The sequence below is a fragment of the Ornithorhynchus anatinus genome, chromosome 19, assembly GCF_004115215.2.
Source record: "Ornithorhynchus anatinus isolate Pmale09 chromosome 19, mOrnAna1.pri.v4, whole genome shotgun sequence".
Lineage (NCBI taxonomy): Eukaryota > Metazoa > Chordata > Mammalia > Monotremata > Ornithorhynchidae > Ornithorhynchus > Ornithorhynchus anatinus.
In genome coordinates this window covers 12,226,162-12,243,566 of record NC_041746.1, presented here as the reverse complement: position 1 = coordinate 12,243,566, position 17,405 = coordinate 12,226,162, and the positions used below count along the sequence as shown (strand labels likewise).

Sequence of the window (17,405 nt, the reverse complement as noted above, 5' to 3'; positions counted from 1 at the left end):
CCGGACTAGTCAAGGATCTTTAGGGTTACGCAGCCCAAATAAGATAACCTTTGCAATCCATTCAATGGTATTTATAATAATAATAATGTTGGTATTTGTTAAGCGCTTACTACGTGCAGAGCACTGTTCTAAGAACTGGGGTAGATACAGGGTAATCAGGTTGTCCCATGTGAGGCTCACGATTAATCCCCATTTTACAGATGAGGTAACTGAGGCCCAGAGAAGTTAATAATAATAATAATAATAATGTTGGTATTTGTTAAGTGCTTACTATGTGCAGAGCACTGTTCTAAGCGCTGGGGTAGACAGAGGGTAATCAGGTTGTCCCACGTGAGCCTCACAGTCTTCACCCCCATTTTACAGATGAGGTAACTGAGGCAGAGAGAAGTGAAGTGACTTGCCCACAGTCACCCAGCTGACGAGTGGCAGGGCCGGGATTCGAACCCATGACCGCTGACTCCCAAGCCCGGGCTCTTTCCACTGAGCCACGTTTATTGAGCGCTTACTCTGTGCAGAGCACTGTATTCCGCGCTTATTTCACTCTCCACCTCCCAGGGTCTCAAACGATCAATCAGTGGTCTTGACTGTGCGCTCACTTTGGGCAGAGCACTGTACAAAGCTCTTGGGAGAGCAGACTACAGTTGGCACACAGGTTCCCTGCCCACAGTGAGCAAACTACCCCTAAAACTTTAGCGATGGGGAGCCCGCGGCCGGTCCCTCCAGAAACAGCGTGGCTCGGTGGAAAGAGCCCGGGCTTGGGAGTCAGAGGTCATGGGTTCGATTCCCGACTCTGCCCCTTGTCAGCTGTGTGACTGTGGGCGAGTCGCTTCACTTCTCTGGGCCTCAGGTCCCTCATCTGTCAAACGGGGATTAACTGGGAGCCTCACGTGGGACAACCTGATGACCCTGTATCTCCCCCAGCGCTTAGAACAGTGCTCTGCACATAGTAAGGGCTTAACAACTACTAACACTACTATCGCTTAATAGCCCAGTCAGAAGAGGGTGCCCTGTGCCCAACTCTTCTGCGAAACGCTTCGCCGGAGCACCAACCTCCGGGCCTCCCGGGCAAGGCCAGCCCAGAAAAGGTCTAAGTCGAGCGGCGGCGAAGGGCGCATGCGCCGACCCTTTCTCTTTCTCCTCCCCCCGCCCTCCCCGTCGATACCTTTGTCCAGTTCCATGAGGGCGGAATTAGCGTCCAGCTCCTGCTCGCCGTAGCCGGCATCGGCCAGGAACGACTTGGCGGAGCCGGAGGCCATGGCGGCGGCAGAGGGAGACTAAGGCCCCGCGCAGGGAGGGGAGGAAGCGCGGGGCGGCTCCGCCATCTTGGCTCCGCCTCCTTCCTAGCGCGCGCGCGCCGGCCCCTCTCCCCCGCCCCTCCCCCCGCGGCCTCGGGTCCGCGCAGGCGCCTGACGGCCCCACCGGCCCGTTCCCGCGGCGGCGAGGAGGGCGGGGCTGGGGGGGGCCGAAGGGGGAGCCGCGGCTCTCGACCAATCAGGGCGCGGAACGTCATTTTGGCGCGGAGTTTCTCGGCCGGCCGGGGCCGCCGCTGGCGGGAGTTAAGCGGGACCCGGGAGAGCCGGTCGGTCCTGGCGGCTTCTGCCTCTCGGCCAGGATCCTTCCTTCCCTCCCTCCCTCCGCGCCCGGCGAGATGCTCTTCCGCTCGCTTCTTGCCCAGCCCCGGCAGGGCGGCACCTCGAACGGTGAGTAACGGTGCAGTCCCTCCCGCCTCCTCCTTCTTTCCCGCCCCCGGAGCCTTCTCCTTCCTTCAGTCATTCAGTCGTATTTAGTGAGCGCTTACTATGTGCGGAGCACTGATCTAAGAACTATAATAATGTTGGTGTTGGTTAAGCGCTTACTATGTGCCGAGCACTGTTCTAAGCGCTGGGGTAGACACAGGGGAATCAGGATGTCCCACGTGGGGCTCACAGTCTTCATCCCCATTTTACAGATGAGGGAACTGAGGCACCGAGAAGTTAAGCGACTTACCCAAAGTCACCCCAGCTGCCAAGTGGCCGAGGCGGGATTCGAACCCATGACCCATGATCTAGGCGCTTGGAATGGACCGTTGGGCAAGAGATAGACGGGCTCACAGCCTAATCGGGGGAGACAGCAGAACAAAAGACAACATCATCAAGATAAATGGAATCCAGGAGATCTGCACCTCATTAACAAAATAAATAGGGTGATAAATAATATATACAAATGAGCACAGTGCTGAGGGGAAGGGGAAAGAGCAGAGGGAGAGGAGCAGAGGGGAAGGAGCCGAGGGAAATGGGGGGAGACCTTGCCCTCGGCCACCCTAACCATTACCGTTTGGGGCCTTCCAGGTAAGTGTCGGTTATTAACGATAATAACAGAAATGGTAATTGGATGATCTTTTCTTTTTTGGCGCTCACTTGGTGCTGAAGGCTGTGGCTGATGCCCTGCAGTCGGGCACTGGCCCTGCTCGACACGCGGCTCCCTCCCAAGGCCTCGGAAGGGTGGGAGGGAGCCGCCACCAGCCTGCTGTGTGACCTTGGGCAAATCATGTAACTTTTTTTGTGCCTTTCCTCATCTAAACCCGAACTGGGAGTTACCCATGAACTTGGCAGAATGCACTGTGAAGTGGATGATACATAGGAGGGCAGGGAGTCGTTTCATATGAATTCTATAAAGATTCAGTTTGATTGTCGCAAATAATAAATGTTTCCATATGTCAGTGTGCAAGGAAAATTGCGTTACATCGAAGTAATGGGTTAAAGAGTTTGAAGATTCCACCCTAACAGACATTTTTTAAAAAATGAAATTCCTTTATTATGCCCATCACTGGCACAATGCTTTACCTCTTGCCATCCATTGTTACTGTACTATATTCAATAATTAAAAGTTGCAAAAACAAAGACCTGTGTGGTACAGTTCGGAAAGTATAAGGTAGAGACTGGGAAGCATAGCAGTAGTGTGCTGTGACTGAAGCCATGAATGTGTTGTATACAGCTATTTCTCCCAATGTTGAATCAACTTAAGCTGATTTATGAGTCTTGCTATAAAGTGAATAGACTCATGTTCCATTTATCAAATCTTGAATAAATGCACTACATTAAAATACATTAAAATTAAAATACATCTTTTAATGTATTTTTGCACTGTCTATACTTAACGACCTAATTGGAATTCAATAAGGAATCTTTCTTATTTTAGGACGGTTTTCCCACTACCCTCTCCAGTCACTTTTAGCTGGCTACCAGTGCAGTTACCAAGATGATCATCTTTCTTATGGAGAGATGGGTGTTCCAGTCCCTCCTTTCGGATGCACCTTTTCTACTGGTAAGTTTTTTTGCCTCTTTTGAAGTAATTAAGTCAAACCTCGGCCCAGACAGCAGTTTCACATTCACAGTCAAGAACTGACTGTGCCAGATCTAATTTCAGTGGAAAGATAGCTCAGGTCCATCACCATCATACAAACCAACTCCATGGGGGCCAAAAGAATTCTGCTTTTTTGGGTGGGGTCCTGGGGCCAGAAGGGAACTGCAGGTGAAACTGAAGTGCTCACCCCACCTCTTGCCCTCTGCCAATGAGACAATGCCGTCGCCATGTTTTTTTTTTCTCTCCCTCACCAGAACCCAGAGCAGGATCAGAGGAGGAGTTCCAAAAATTCTGGCTCTTCGTGGCAGTTTAGTCTTAGTTCCCTCAATCATTCACATTATAATTTTCAGTAGTAGTAAGTTTTCAAGGCAGCGCTTTGGAGGATGCTGACTCAGCAGGTTTTCTTTTTCTTCCAAGAAGCAATATAATTTCTACGTTCGGAGTCGTTTCAGTCTTAGGGACTGTGAGATATAGAAGAATCCTTGCCCTATTCTAACTACTCTTTAGGGCACAGGTACTCTCAAACTCCTGAATTAGGCCAGGCCATTTTCAATCTGAAAAGCATTCAACTTTTAAATGAACTAACTCTTAATAGTGCAGTAGAATGTGGCTTTTCTCTCTGTCATTTCGAACAAGTCCCAAATGCTCATCCTGATTCTTTCTATTGATCCATAACTGAGTAGTCTTATTTGTGCATCTTGGCACCAAACAGTGAATTTTTCTTTTTAGGGTTTGTTTGGTGGGGGGTTTTTTCCCTCATGGTCTTGTTTTCAGAATATTTCACTGTGTTTTTCCATTCAGCCCCCAACCTACAGCATATTCTTGCAGTTGCCAATGAAGAAGGCTTCATTAGCCTGTACAACACAGAATCCCGCACTTGCAGAAAGAAATTTTTCAAAGGTAAATCTCTCAGGGCATGTGATGTGACCTAGGTGGGGAAAGTGAGTTAGACCAGTTAGTTGGAGGCTTCGGGATTTACTGGGTTAGAAATGAGGTTTGCGAGCTCTGTCAGGTAGACCATGTGTCATCCTGTAAATTCACTGACTACCGTAACTGAGTCTGCCTTTTAACTGAGAACCGAACCCTGCTTCCCCCCGAAAGTAGCCTCGGTGGGGCTGATTTTGTTGCCGTGAGCAACGCACTCCGCCTTGCTTTCCCCATGGTTTCTAGTCCTATATGCTGTAACAGGGCCTTCCATCTAATGCCATTTAAACTCAGGACTTGCACATGTGGCTTGGGAGTCATCTGGCTCTTGGTTTTAAATGAGGCTGTCAAAAGCTGGGGAGGGGAGAGGAGACCAATTCATGATGAAGAAAGTTGTTAATGGGTGTGTAAATTGTATGACTGACTTTGCACACCAGCTGCTCAAAGGATTCATTCTGTCTGGTTCTTCAGCGCTAAGAGATTGCCACCCCCTGCTCTAAACACTATGGTGGCTCAAGAAGCAAAGTCTTACATTAGCCATTTTAGTAGTATTGTCCTGTTTTTTGCTTTGTGCAGAGTGGATGGCTCACTCCAACGCTGTCTTTGACCTGACTTGGGTTCCTGGAGAACATCGACTTGTAAGTGGCTTTTCTTTGGGAAGGTGTGATCAACTGTCCATAGGCCCATTATTTAATAAGGGTGATTATTTAAAAACATTAAGGCAGATGATTAAACAAGATTCCTTTATCTCTGGAAGGTGACAGCATCAGGAGATCAGACAGCCAGACTGTGGGATGTCAAAGCTGGAGAGCTGATTGGAGTATGCAAAGGTCATCAGTGCAGCCTCAAGTCAGTTGCCTTTTCTAAATTTCAGAAAGGTAAGAGAGAGAGAGGTAGAGTGTGTCTCTTTGCATGTATGTGTCCTTAAACATTCTTGAGTTCAGCTAGGTAATGTCAGAGAAGTCACCTGCCATTATTTCCAACTTATCCTCTCCTGCCATCAAACAAGAGACTTTCCCACCTACTTACAAGCCTAACATTCAGAGGGGTCAGCCTTAAGGCTCAATTATAAACTCTGCTCTTGTTTCTAGGTGACTGGGGAGTCTTAAATGATGTCTTGCATAGCAATGCTATGTTGGGTTTGATGAAAAATTTTAAGCAATCATTATAGCCTGGCAATTAGGTTAAAACAATAATTGGTGCCTTCATAAATTAAGCTCTGGCTTAATAATAATTGTGGTATTTGCTAGGCCCTTACAATGTGCCGGGCACTGTACTAAGCACTGGGGTGGATATAATGAGAAGCTTTAAGCACTTGCAGTCAGATTCACTTAGATCTCCTCCACAGATGCAAAGTTCCACAAGAATCTTAACAAAAAGGCTAGCAACTAATTTTGACTGGCAAAAATCATCCCCATTTACACTTCACTACCTTTATTGCAGCACAAATTCCCATTTTAGTACTTTATAGAAATAGACCCTGCAAACCAAATTAATTTGAGTTTCTCCTCGAGCACATATTACCGTCCAAACAAGAGGCAGAGTCAACTATCTTGCTTTCAGAATTGAAGTCCGATTTTTTTTTCTTTTAAGACTTTTGGCTTCTAGGTTTGTGCTACTCTGAGAAACTAATCATTAAATTTTTGACAATGTACGATTCTATTCCTACAGCTGTATTTTGTACCGGAGGAAGAGATGGCAACATTATGGTCTGGGACACCAGATGCAACAAGAAAGGTGAGTACTTAGACCAGAGAATTTTTTATTTTACCCTACAGGATCTTGAGCGAAATGAAAGGTGTTTTTACCATAAACCACTAGGAGGCACATGTGTTTGAGTAATAGAGCGCCTAACAATCTTATACCTAGGTCTCAGCCTCCAGCTTTTTATTTCATTCATAATGAATTAAATGGCAACATTTTAAGCCACTGATTAAGTTGAAGTCATCAAGTAAATGACTGGGGTTGGGTTAATTTTCAGTCAAATTATTCTGGTTCTAGAGTTTTGCATTAAATTAAATCCAGGGTCAAATTGCCCAGTGACACCACTAAGCCGAAAGGCCTATTATTAATTTTGTCTGTCTCTCTGCTCTAATAGGCTGCAGCAGAAATTGCTAACTAGATTGAAAAAACTGGGAGGATGATTGTTTGTTCTTACCTGTCCTTTTGGGTAATAAAAGCATATCCCAGTGCAGAAAAGATGGGAAGCAGCATGGCTCAGTGGAAAGAGCCCGGGCTTCGGAGTCAGAGGTCACGGGTTCGACTCCCGGCTCTGCCACTTGTCAGCTGTGTGACTGTGGGCAAGTCACTTTACTTCTCTGTGCCTCAGTTATCTCATCTGTAAAATGGGGATGAAGACTGTGAGCCCCACGTGCGGGACAACCTGATTCCCTTGTGACTACCCCAGCGCTTAGAACAGTGCTTTGCACATAGTAAGCGCTTAACAAATACCAACATTATTATTATTATTATTATTATTAAAAGCACAGGCCTGGAAGTCAGAATAACCCAGGTTCTAATCCCAGCTCTGCCACTTGTCTGCTCTGTGACCTTGGGCAATCACTTCACGTCTCTGTGTTACCTTATCTGGAAAATGGGAATTAAGGCTGTGAGTCCTATGTAGGGCATGGACGTATCCATCCTGATTAATTTATGTATTATCTGCAACGGTTAGTACAGTGCCTGGCATATAAGCGCTTAACAGATATCATTAAAAAAAGAAGTCCAGTTGCCTCTGCCACATTTTAATTTCATTGAATACCAAGGAACTCGTTCAAAGGCTTTGGTTATAAAATGTTTCCAATCTTTTTTAAAATAAAACATGGCCCAAAATTAAGTCCCAGAACCTAATTGAGGTGTACTGGAATATTTTTCAGATGGATTTTACAGGCAAGTGAATCAAATCAGTGGTGCTCACAACATCTCAGATAAGCAGACTCCTCTGAAGTTTAAGAAGAAGAAGCTGAATGTGAGAGGACTTGCTCCTTCAGTGGTATGGGCTTGAAAATTCAAATTGTCTATGAAAATCATTATCCTTACAGATCAGTTCAGGAGGTTATCATCTAAGATAAACCACGTCTGGGTGCTAGCTGTACCAAATTGTATTTCTGACATACTACCAGTTTGTTGCTGAAGATTTTTTATAGTGCGCACAACAGCTCCTTGAGGGCAGGAAGCAGTGTGGCTTAGTGGATAGAGCATGGGCCTGGGAGTCAGAAGGACCTGGCTTCTAATCCTGGCTCTGCCACTTGTCTGCTTTGTGACCTTGGGCAAGTCACTTCACTTCCCCATGCCTCCGTTACCTCAGCTGTAAAATGGGGATTAAGAGTGTGAGTCCCACGTGGGACAGGGAGTTTGTCCAACCTGATTAACTTGTATTTACCCACCGTGTTTACAACAGTCCTTGGTACATAGTAAGATCTTAACAAGTACATTATTATTATTATCTTGTCAACAGTCGGTCAATCATATTTACCAAACGCTTACTATTTGCAGAGCACTGTACTAGGCACTTGGGAAAGTATAACAGAGTTGGTAGACCCGTCCCTTGCCCACAGTGAGCTTGCAGTCTAGAGAGGGAGACAGACATTAATATAAATCGTGGCTCAGTGGCTTGGGAGTCAGAGGTCATGGGTTCGAATCCCGGCTCTGCCACTTGTCAGCTGTGTGACTGTGGGCAAGTCACTTCTCTGTGCCTCAGTTACCTCATCTGTAAAATGGGGATGAAGACTGTGAGCCCCACGTGGGACAACCTGATTACCCTGTATCTACCCCAGTGCTTAGAATAGTGCTCTGCATATAGTAAGCGCTTAACAAATACCAACATTATTATTAAATACATTTTGGCTTTGTACTGTCGAAGAAAATTTCACAGACTCTGCAGTGTGTTCAAGTGGGTATGTCAGAGACAAAATCATTTCTACTAGCACTAGTAGGAAGTGAAGGTTGACAGTTTCCCCTGCTAGTCAAGATCAGTTCAGCTTCACGCAGGACAGAGTTTCTTATATATAGCCGGTGTAGTTGCTGAGAGCACGGTACATGATGCAGATTTTAAGACAGGCAGCAGAAAACTCTCCCCTCAGGGCAATTACCAAGCCCTGTTTTGTTCCTCAATAATAGAGGCCAAGTGAGCAGATGCCACTCCCTGCCTCTGATCTGATCAATGGGCCTTTGCCTTGACAAAGGAGGAATAGTTCCTTCTTACCTAGAGTCCCTTAATATGCCAATCTCTGTGATTAAAACAGGCAGGATGCAAACTGGGGAGGGTAGTGTGTGCTTGCTTTGGGTAGCAAGCTCGGCAGTACTTGTGGTTTTCTTGTTATGAAGCAGTCAAGAGGCCTACAGGTGAAAGAGCTCAGAGGGGATGGCTAGAGAGAGAAGGGAGAAGAAAGCAAGGCCCTGACCACTATGCTTCCACAGTACATGAGTGCTGTGCTGTGGGGCTGAGGGAGGGGTGAATAAAGGGTGCAAATCCAAGTGGCAGGGCCAACACAGAAGGGAGTGGGAGAAGAGGAAATGAGGGCTTAGTTAGGAAAAGCCTTTTGGAAGAGATGTGCTTTTAATAAGGTTTAGTAGGTGGGGAGAGTGATCGTCTGTCGCATATGAAGAGGGAGGGTGTTCCAAGCCAGAACCGGTCAACACCTATATATATTGTACCCTCCCAAACACTTAGTACAGTGCTCTGCACAAAGTAAGCACTCAGTAAATGTCATTGGTTGACTGATTGTCAGGCACTGAATTCAATAAACCCCCAGAATGGTTCCAGCTTTCTAAGAGCTTGCATTCTAAAGTGGCATGACTCACATTATGTGCCCCACAGAGGTCTTAATTGGTTTTCCAACTCTTTTCAGTTAGACTCAGCCAGCTCGCTGGGGAAGAGTAATTGCTAAACAGAGAGCTGGGGGTGGAAAGGATCTTTGCCCAAGCCACCTAGCCTGGGAAGGTTTCCTAAAATAGGTATTTACTGTACGACTCAAGTCCCAGTTATCTCATTTGCAATGCTTGTTCAGTGGGGTGTTGAAAATATTAAGTCTTCATAAGATCATCATCACCATTTTCAGTTTTTTTTGTACCCCTACAGTGCAGAACACTATGCTAGGTGTTTTGAAGCGTGTAATAAAAATAGAAGGCTTAGTCCCTGCCCTTGAGCTTCTAATCGAGTTTCACTGTTCTTTGAGAAGCATTGAAGCCTAGTGGGAAGAGCAGGGGTCTGGGAGTAAGGGGACTCAGATTCCAATTCTGGCTCATCACTTCCTGTTGTGAGGCCTTGGGCAAATCACCTAATTTCTCTGTGCCTCAGTTTCTCACCTTTAAAATGGGAATTTAATACCTGTTCTCCCTCCTACTTGGACTGTGAGCTCCGTGTAGGACAGGGACTACCTGACCCGATTTTCTTGAATCTTCCCCACTTAGTACAGTGCTTGGCACATAGTAAACGTGTGACAAATACCACAATTGTAATTATTCAATTATTATTATACCACATCTCAAACCTGTTTACTTTGAATCTCAGGATCTGTTGACATTCCTCTGGTTCCCCACCTTTTCTTGCCTGCCTTTTTGAAAAAATCTGGGAAATCTCTTGTACAATCACCTATCGCTACAACAGTCTGCCTACTCATAATTTTTTTAAAAATATGTGTCCTTAGAGAACGATTGGTCCAAAATTGGGATGTCCCAGGATGTCTTGCAGTCCATACGAAATCAGTATGGGATGCACTTTGTCCCACATTTTTAATGAAAACTACTCCATTCCACCCTCTGGGGTTAGGTGGGTGAAGGGGAAAGGAAGGGAGACATGGAGGCCATGGGGAAGAAGGTTTAAAAGAACCATGGAATTGAAAGGACAAGGGGAGTAGGTGGGGTGGATAAAGAAAAATAAAAAGGCCGAGCAACAGGTGGTACTTTGAAAGTACCTTTTTAAGGTATTATTTTAGATGATTTTTTGTGTTAATTTCTATGTTTAAAATCCCACCAAGTTTTTTATAATCTTGTTTTTTTTGAAGGATGGGTCCCTTAAAATCACCAAGAAAATATGGTCATCCTAGTCCTGGTTGGTCTCAACTGGTGAAGAGATGGAAGGGGAAAAAAAAGACTCTTTAACTAGGGCTTTATTAACTAAACCAACACTTGAATTGCACTCAGAAGTCAATAGGCAGATTGGAGTAGTGGTATGCTATTACCCTTCCTAAAGCACACTAAGTAAACAGGAAAAAATGCCATACAATTAGATGGCTACCCTTTATATCTCAAACATCTTAAGTGTTAAAAATCTCCCAGCTAGTTTTTAACCCTTGGATCTCGAAGGTGTCGTGGGCAATAAAATTATGATCTCTTCTTGTCTTGCCATTTTAGGATTTTCAGCAAAGTGTGACTGTGGTTGTCTTTCAAGATGAGCACACCCTAGTGTCAGCAGGAGCTGTGGATGGGTAAGAACTGGCATTTCTTTTCTTCTGAACAGTGGGTGTGGTGGGAGAGAACAATTTAAGGTCCTTCCTTATGGTTTGTTTACAGTGGATTATATCCTTTATGGTTGTAACTAGTGACTAGAGGATAGTAAATGTTCAGTTAGGCAGTTATTTCAGCATGGAGTTGAGCTGCTGCCTCTCTGCTATGCATAGCAGGTCCCTTTCAGTGCCACACAAGAGGAAAGACCAAATATGACTACTTATTTAGTCTGTCTTGGACTTTTAGAAAGGAGGAATTCTTAACTAGAGTGGAAGAGTTGAGGGTTCAGTTCTTTTACACTGACTTGGGAAAATGCATGCTCATGATAAATAAAAGCACTTCCTGGCTGCTTCTGGCTTTGCACAGTAAATTTAGCAGTTTTAGGGCCTCAGTTTGCCCTCCTGGTGACTGGTGATCCTGTAGGTAGCACTTTTGGGACTTGAAGTCCTGACTTGTGGGAAGCAGTTGTAGTAACAATGCAAGCGTTTTTACTCTTTTTTTTTTTCCTTTTAATGGTATTTGTTAAGCACTGTCTATGCATCAAACACCGTTCCAAGTGGTGGGGTAGGTACAAGTTAATTAGGTCGGACACAGTCTCCGTCCTGAATGGGGCTCACAGTCTAAGTAGGAGGGACTTTAGGCCAACTGCTGAATTTCATTCTAATGCCCTAGAACTTTGTGACCAACTGCCCCGAGTGCTGAGTCTAGCAGGGAAATTGGGCAGTGGGGTCAAGAGCAGCTTTCTCCTTCCTTTTTCCTCCTCTTGGAAATTGATCACCTTGGGTCAGAGCACATCTGTTTCCTTTCCATCAAACCTGGAAGCCTCACAGTGCATCACATTGGTGTAACTTTTAACACCCTCAGCCGTTCCCAGTGAGATGCCCTTACTAAGGGAAGATACTCCTCGTAACAGTACCAGTAAAGACTCTGCTGAAAGCCATCCCAGGCAGGGCAGGGAGCCACACTGAAAAATGACTTTCTCTCCTTTGGCTTTCAGAATAATCAAAGTGTGGGATTTGCGGAAAAATTACACCACCCATAAGCAGGAGCCAGTATCCTGCAAGTCCTTCTCATACCCGGGTAACAGCACTCGCAAACTAGGTAAGGATTTTCTTGGTGATGTCTCTCGGGGGTGGTGAGGTGGAAATTGATCTCTCACCTTATACAATGTTTGTCCATTCCCCGATATTAAGAAAGGAAAGAACTGTTGCTTGGGAAAAGCCAGCTTCTTTCTTGAGTGGGGCTTTCTGGTTGTGTACTTTTTGAGCACTAAAAAGACCAACGTATAACAGGCTTATAGATATCCCAGTTTAGACATCTTTCTAGGCTAAATCGTTTTGGCCTTTTCTGACCAAGGACAATATCTGATTCTTATTGTTCATTTTATATTTTTGTCACCCAGGCAGCTCCATGCAGCCTGTCCCCCCCCAACACTGATATTTTTGGAATTCTTTTCTCCAGGATACTCAAGTCTTGTTATGGACTCCACTTGTTCCACTCTGTTTGCTAACTGCACAGATGATAATATCTACATGTTCAATATGACAGGCTTACAGACCACTCCAGGTAAGACACTGAAGTCCTTGATGAAATGGCTGTCACTTATAAAGAGCAGAAAGAATTGGGTGCTCAGAGTGATGGAGTAAAGTCACTGAGGACAAAATTTACATGCAGGAATTGGAACGTCTGCTGTGAGTCTGTCTATATATGTGACCTCCTCACTCCTTAAACCAATATTCAAGCTGAAGTCTTGGAGAATAAGTTACTTCCCTAGGGATTCTTTGTCCCCACACTTGGGATTTTTATTGGCAAGGGTGCACAACTCCAGTTTTGAACTGCTAAATTCAGAGGAACCCGATGTCCAGGTCATAAAAGCATCAATTTCCTCAGCACTATGGGAAACTAAATCAAGACCACCAAATTCCTACCTCAACAGGCACTAGGTGTGAGGCTAGTCACTATTCATTTGCCCGGTAGAGCCAAGAATATGAATTCCTTTATGAATCCCCAGAGCCTCTCATTCCCCACCAAAAATAAAGACAGATATGGCGATAAACAAGCAGCCTTAAAATAGCAAGGAACTGGAGCATTTTTAGCTGAACTCACGAAAGTTTCCAGTGGAGACTACCCCAAGCTGTTATTTAGGGCTTGACTATCTCAAAAAGCATTTCACATGGCCTGATTTAAATCTAATGTTGCCCATACACGAAGACATGAAACAGAAGTGGGAGTATTTGATTAGAGCCCCGAATAGAACCAGAATTTTAATCTGTAGCAATTTCTAATTTTGTAAGAGGAATCATCTATTATTAGGCTTTTCAGATAATTTCGTTTCCACATAGAGCTTCATCATGTAAAACTGCTCTGATTCATCACTCGTTCATAGTCACATAGCAATAGAAAGGACTTCGGTTCCTTAGTTTATGTTTATCCTTCCTGCCTTCATCAGTCCTCATCTTAAACCAAGGATAAAGGGGGCCCCTGAATGCCTGAAGTCATTTATTTGACTCTGTTGCCTGTAAGAAAGCCTAGATAATTGTGTTTATGTGCACAAATAAGGCCCAGATAATTGTGTTTTATGCAAGCAAAGGTAAATTATTAATATTAGTCTGAAACTCTGAAATTAACACAGCCAAAAGTGTTAAACCTCTCTGGATTGATTGGGGAGTCTTTAAAACTTCTTTCAAGAGCCACTGGTGAACCCAGAACTTTATAGGAAAGATTGTTGTTTCTCAAACGGCAGAGGGCAACAAACCCCTGTAGGCTTACTGGGAAATTGTGCTCCTAGGGATCACATTCATAGAATAGACTTAGATGGGGTAGGGAGTGAGACTGGATTCAGGATGCTTTAGGAGGAGGGAGCCTGTTTTCAGTGGTGATCTCTGTCACATTAATTGTGTGCACCTGATTGATCAACATGCTGCCTGATTTATTTTCCACACTCCCTTCTGGTGTTTTTCGCAACTTTATTGCCTGTTGTTTTCCTTAACAACAACAACAAAAAATATTACTCTTCATTGCCCGAAAAGAAGATTTTGAGGTAGCTTTGCCATTAATCCTGGTTTAACTAGGACAGTGCCATATCTTTGTAGACTGCCCTGAGCAATTTTAGAAAAGTATGCAAATGGCTAGGATTGAACCAGTCCCAGGTGAACTGGCCAGCCTATCTTGCCTCAATCCCAGGTGCTCTTGTTCACTTCAAATACTTTGACTTTGACATTCAGGCTAGAGCATACTCAGTTTAAGTCCCACCCTTCACTTCCCTTTCCCTTCACTTAGTTGTTAAGAGAAAGGGGGCTGGGAAATAATAATTACGGTATTTGTTAAGTGCTTACTATGTGCAAAGCACTGTTCTAAGTGCTGGGATAGATACAGGGTAGTCCGATTGTCCCACGCGGGGCTCATATTTCTTAATCCCCATTTTTATAGATGAGGTAACTGAGGCCCAGAGTAGTTAAGTGACTTGCCCAAGGTCACACAGCAGACAAGTGGCGGACCAGAGATTAGAACCCACGACCTCTGACTCCCAAGCCTATGCTCTTTCCACTAAGCCACGCTGCAGCAGTGCCAGATTTAGGTACAAGCTAAATCAGCTACACTTGAGGGGCCTTTAAATAGGGGGAAAAAAATCATGTATTATATGACAAATATCCCCAATTTAGGAAGAGTATCCAGGAAGGTTACAACATACATTTTGTTTTCCAAGATAAGTCTTGTATGGTTCTTTCCGTTAATATTATAAAAAAAAAAAAATGGGACCAACTAAACCTGCCATGTGTGGGATCCCAGCAGGTCAGAGTTCATTCCTGGCATGCAGCCATGGAATGGGGCCCCGATGTCCTGGTTTTCAGCAAAAATAATGTCATCCTATATTTAGGTAGTTTTTCAGTCACTTCATTGTCTTGCGAAAATCAAATGCTCTTTTAAATTCTCCTCCAAAAATTGTTAATCTGACCACTTGGTGTCTCCTGATAGTGTACTGCTTTGTTCATACTCTTGGGAGTAGAAGGACCGATTACACACCGGTGCTAAATTGGGTCTCTTAACCTTTCATCCTGGAAAGCAAGAAGTCCAGCACCTGCAGACCTGGCTTGGTCTGGTTTGAGGGCCCAATTTGAATATTCCATTTCTCCTCTAAGTATTGGTATTTCTGTTCCTTGTCAGAGTTGTGGCTAGGCTGAAGAGGTTTCAGAATCTCAAACGTGGTGGTAATAATTCTTTTTTTAAAAAATTGAAATAGTTCACTTCATCATTTGTTTGAGAGCATGTTCTTCTTCAGACTTTAATTATAAAATAAAAATTTCCCCTGCTCCTTGCTCCTGAGCCTGCATTCTCCACACCCAGCTAATGAAAATGTCAAAACATGAAGCTCTCATGGCTAAAGTCCATTCCTCACCCTTCCAGGTCTGCTTCTGTTTGAGCAACTAGCATTCTCACCTATGAGAACGGCATAATCAAACAAGCTTGATGCCCTGTCTTAGCATCTATAGTAGTTCGGTTTTGAGTGAGTCTTGAGTATCCCAATATAGGGTATATTGGGCCTCATACAGAATTCAGCAAAAAGGATATGGTCTCTGCTCCCAGGGAGATTACATCTGAAAAATAAGTGGTAAAAACCCAAAGAAAAAGAATGCAGTTCTGGTACCTTGGTCGAAGAGGGTGTGAAAACACAGTAGATGCTCAGTGAGCCATCCAGCCAGTAGCAAAAGACCCAACCTCGAGGCTAGTAAAATCTGTAGAGGTGAAAGAGGTTCCCAGCGTGGCTCAGTGGAAAGAGCACGGGCTTTGGAGTCAGGGGTCATGAGTTCGAATCGCGGCTCGGCCACTTGTCAGCTGTGTGACTGTGGGCAAGTCACTTAACTTCTCTGGGCCTCAGTTACCTCATCTGTAAAATGGGGATTAAGACTGTGAGCCCCATGTGGGACAACCTGATTCCCCTATGTCTACCCCAGCGCTTAGAACAGTGCTCGGCACCCAGTAAGCGCTTAACAAATACCAACATTATTATTATTAATGTTCTTTCCTGCCTCAAAAATCGATTTTTCAGGGATCCCCAGGTCCAGTCAGTAAATTAATCAATGATATTTATTGAGCACTTACCTTGTGCAGAGCAACTATCACTGTGGGGAGGGAACATATCTACCAACTCTGTTATACTGTATTCGCCCAAGTGCTTAGTACAGTGCTCTGCACACAGTAAGTGCTCAATAAATAACACTGATTGCTACTAAGCACTTGGGAAGTACAATACCACAGGGTTGGTAGATGGGATCCCGGCCCGCAGATTTAACATTGAGAAACCTGACACCTGTTTCCACCTGGCTCAGCTCCAGAAATGCACAGTGCATTGTGCCCAGTGAATATTCAATAGATACTTTTGCTGCTGCTGGTACTATTAATTTCACCTGGTGTACATGGGGCAGAAAGTGTGTCTTGAGGCCCTTTATCTCCGATCCATACTATCTAATCAAGCCTGGGCAAGATGAGTTGGCCCAACTGCCAACCAGGAAGCAGGAAGGTAGGAATACTGGTAGTAAGAAGCCCAGCATCTAGTCTTGAGCCACTGAAGTGAATCTAATAATTGTTGACATTAAAGAGGTGGGGAGACTGGTTTAGCAACACTGTTTGGGATAATTGCCTGTCAAACTACTTTTTTAGAGGATAGATATGGGCTGTGCACCCAGAAGAGCCCCAAAATGAATAGAAAGTAGAATTCATTTTTTTTCCTCCCTTTGGCAGTGGCAACCTTCAGTGGACATCAGAACTCCACCTTTTATGTGAAATCCAGTATTAGCCCTGATGATCAATTCCTGGTCAGTGGTTCCAGTGATGAGGCTGCTTATATCTGGAAGGTAAGTGTGTGTTTGCCAGAAAATTCAGCTACCAAGAAGGGTTATCAAGGACCCAAAAGGTTCAAACCACTGTCCTGGGGTCTGCCCCAAAGAACTGGTGCCATTTTTATATTCAAGACACTTAGTTTCAGAGCAGTAGAGGATTATAAAATTGAAACTGCAATCTATCATCTGTAAATGTGATGCTATCCTCTTAGTAGAATTCCCATACACATGAAACTATGGATTAATCAAAGCCTGCCCTTTGCTTCGAGCACAGTCTGATTTTTAACTATTTCTGGAGCTACCTGGTATGCTACATGCTCCACAGGGACTTTCAAAAATGGCAAGGAGTTAGAAGAATGGAAAAAGAGCATAGGGACTAGTCAGCAGCATACTGACTAGCCTAGTGGAAAGAGGACACAGGCTGGAAGTCGGGAGAATTGGTTGTAGTCTTGGTTCCATCACTTGCCTGCTTTGTGACTTTGGGCAAGTCACTGAACTGCTCTGTGCCTTAGTTTTCCCATCTGTGACATGGGGATGAAATCTGTTTTATTTTGTATCTATTCCAGAGCTTAGAATACTAGTTGGCACCTAATAAATGCTTATGAAATAACATCATTTGTTTTTATTGCTCGATTTGTAAGATGACTTGTGACCTCGTTATATGGAGCTCTCAAGGAACTCAGCATTTTTTATGGTATTTGGTAAGCGCTTACTATGTGACAGACACTTTATTAAGCACTGGGGAAAATACAAGATAATCAGGCTGGACACAATCCATGTCCCACATGGATCATACAATCTTAATCCCCATTTTACAAATGAGGTATTTTCTTAGATGGTATTTGTTCAGCGCTT

The 17,405-nt window shown here is 44.4% G+C and overlaps 2 protein-coding genes across 3 annotated transcripts in view; one reads left to right on the top strand and one right to left on the bottom strand.

Annotated features, from left to right (window-relative positions):
• Positions 1-1,340, bottom strand: part of INTS7 (integrator complex subunit 7) — a 49,814-nt gene extending 48,474 nt beyond the window's left edge. Inside the window, exon 1 of the mRNA XM_001510110.5 lies at positions 1,163-1,340. Within this exon, the coding sequence (XP_001510160.1) occupies positions 1,163-1,256 (94 nt within the window). The 5' untranslated portion in view covers positions 1,257-1,340. The remainder of the gene's footprint in view (positions 1-1,162) is intronic.
• Positions 1,341-1,537: 197 nt separating this feature from the next.
• The window catches only part of DTL (denticleless E3 ubiquitin protein ligase homolog), a 33,369-nt gene continuing 17,501 nt past the window's right edge, over positions 1,538-17,405 (top strand). The window contains exons 1-11 of one of the 2 annotated variants that reach the window (XM_001509580.4): positions 1,538-1,700; positions 3,178-3,303; positions 4,144-4,242; positions 4,843-4,904; positions 5,024-5,144; positions 5,938-6,003; positions 7,143-7,258; positions 10,621-10,694; positions 11,711-11,814; positions 12,175-12,279; positions 16,453-16,565. In XM_001509580.4, the coding sequence (XP_001509630.1) occupies positions 1,649-1,700; positions 3,178-3,303; positions 4,144-4,242; positions 4,843-4,904; positions 5,024-5,144; positions 5,938-6,003; positions 7,143-7,258; positions 10,621-10,694; positions 11,711-11,814; positions 12,175-12,279; positions 16,453-16,565 (1,038 nt within the window). In that variant the 5' untranslated portion in view covers positions 1,538-1,648. The remainder of the gene's footprint in view (positions 1,701-3,177; positions 3,304-4,143; positions 4,243-4,842; positions 4,905-5,023; positions 5,145-5,937; positions 6,004-7,142; positions 7,259-10,620; positions 10,695-11,710; positions 11,815-12,174; positions 12,280-16,452; positions 16,566-17,405) is intronic. The other variant, XM_007672342.3, reaches the window with a different exon arrangement.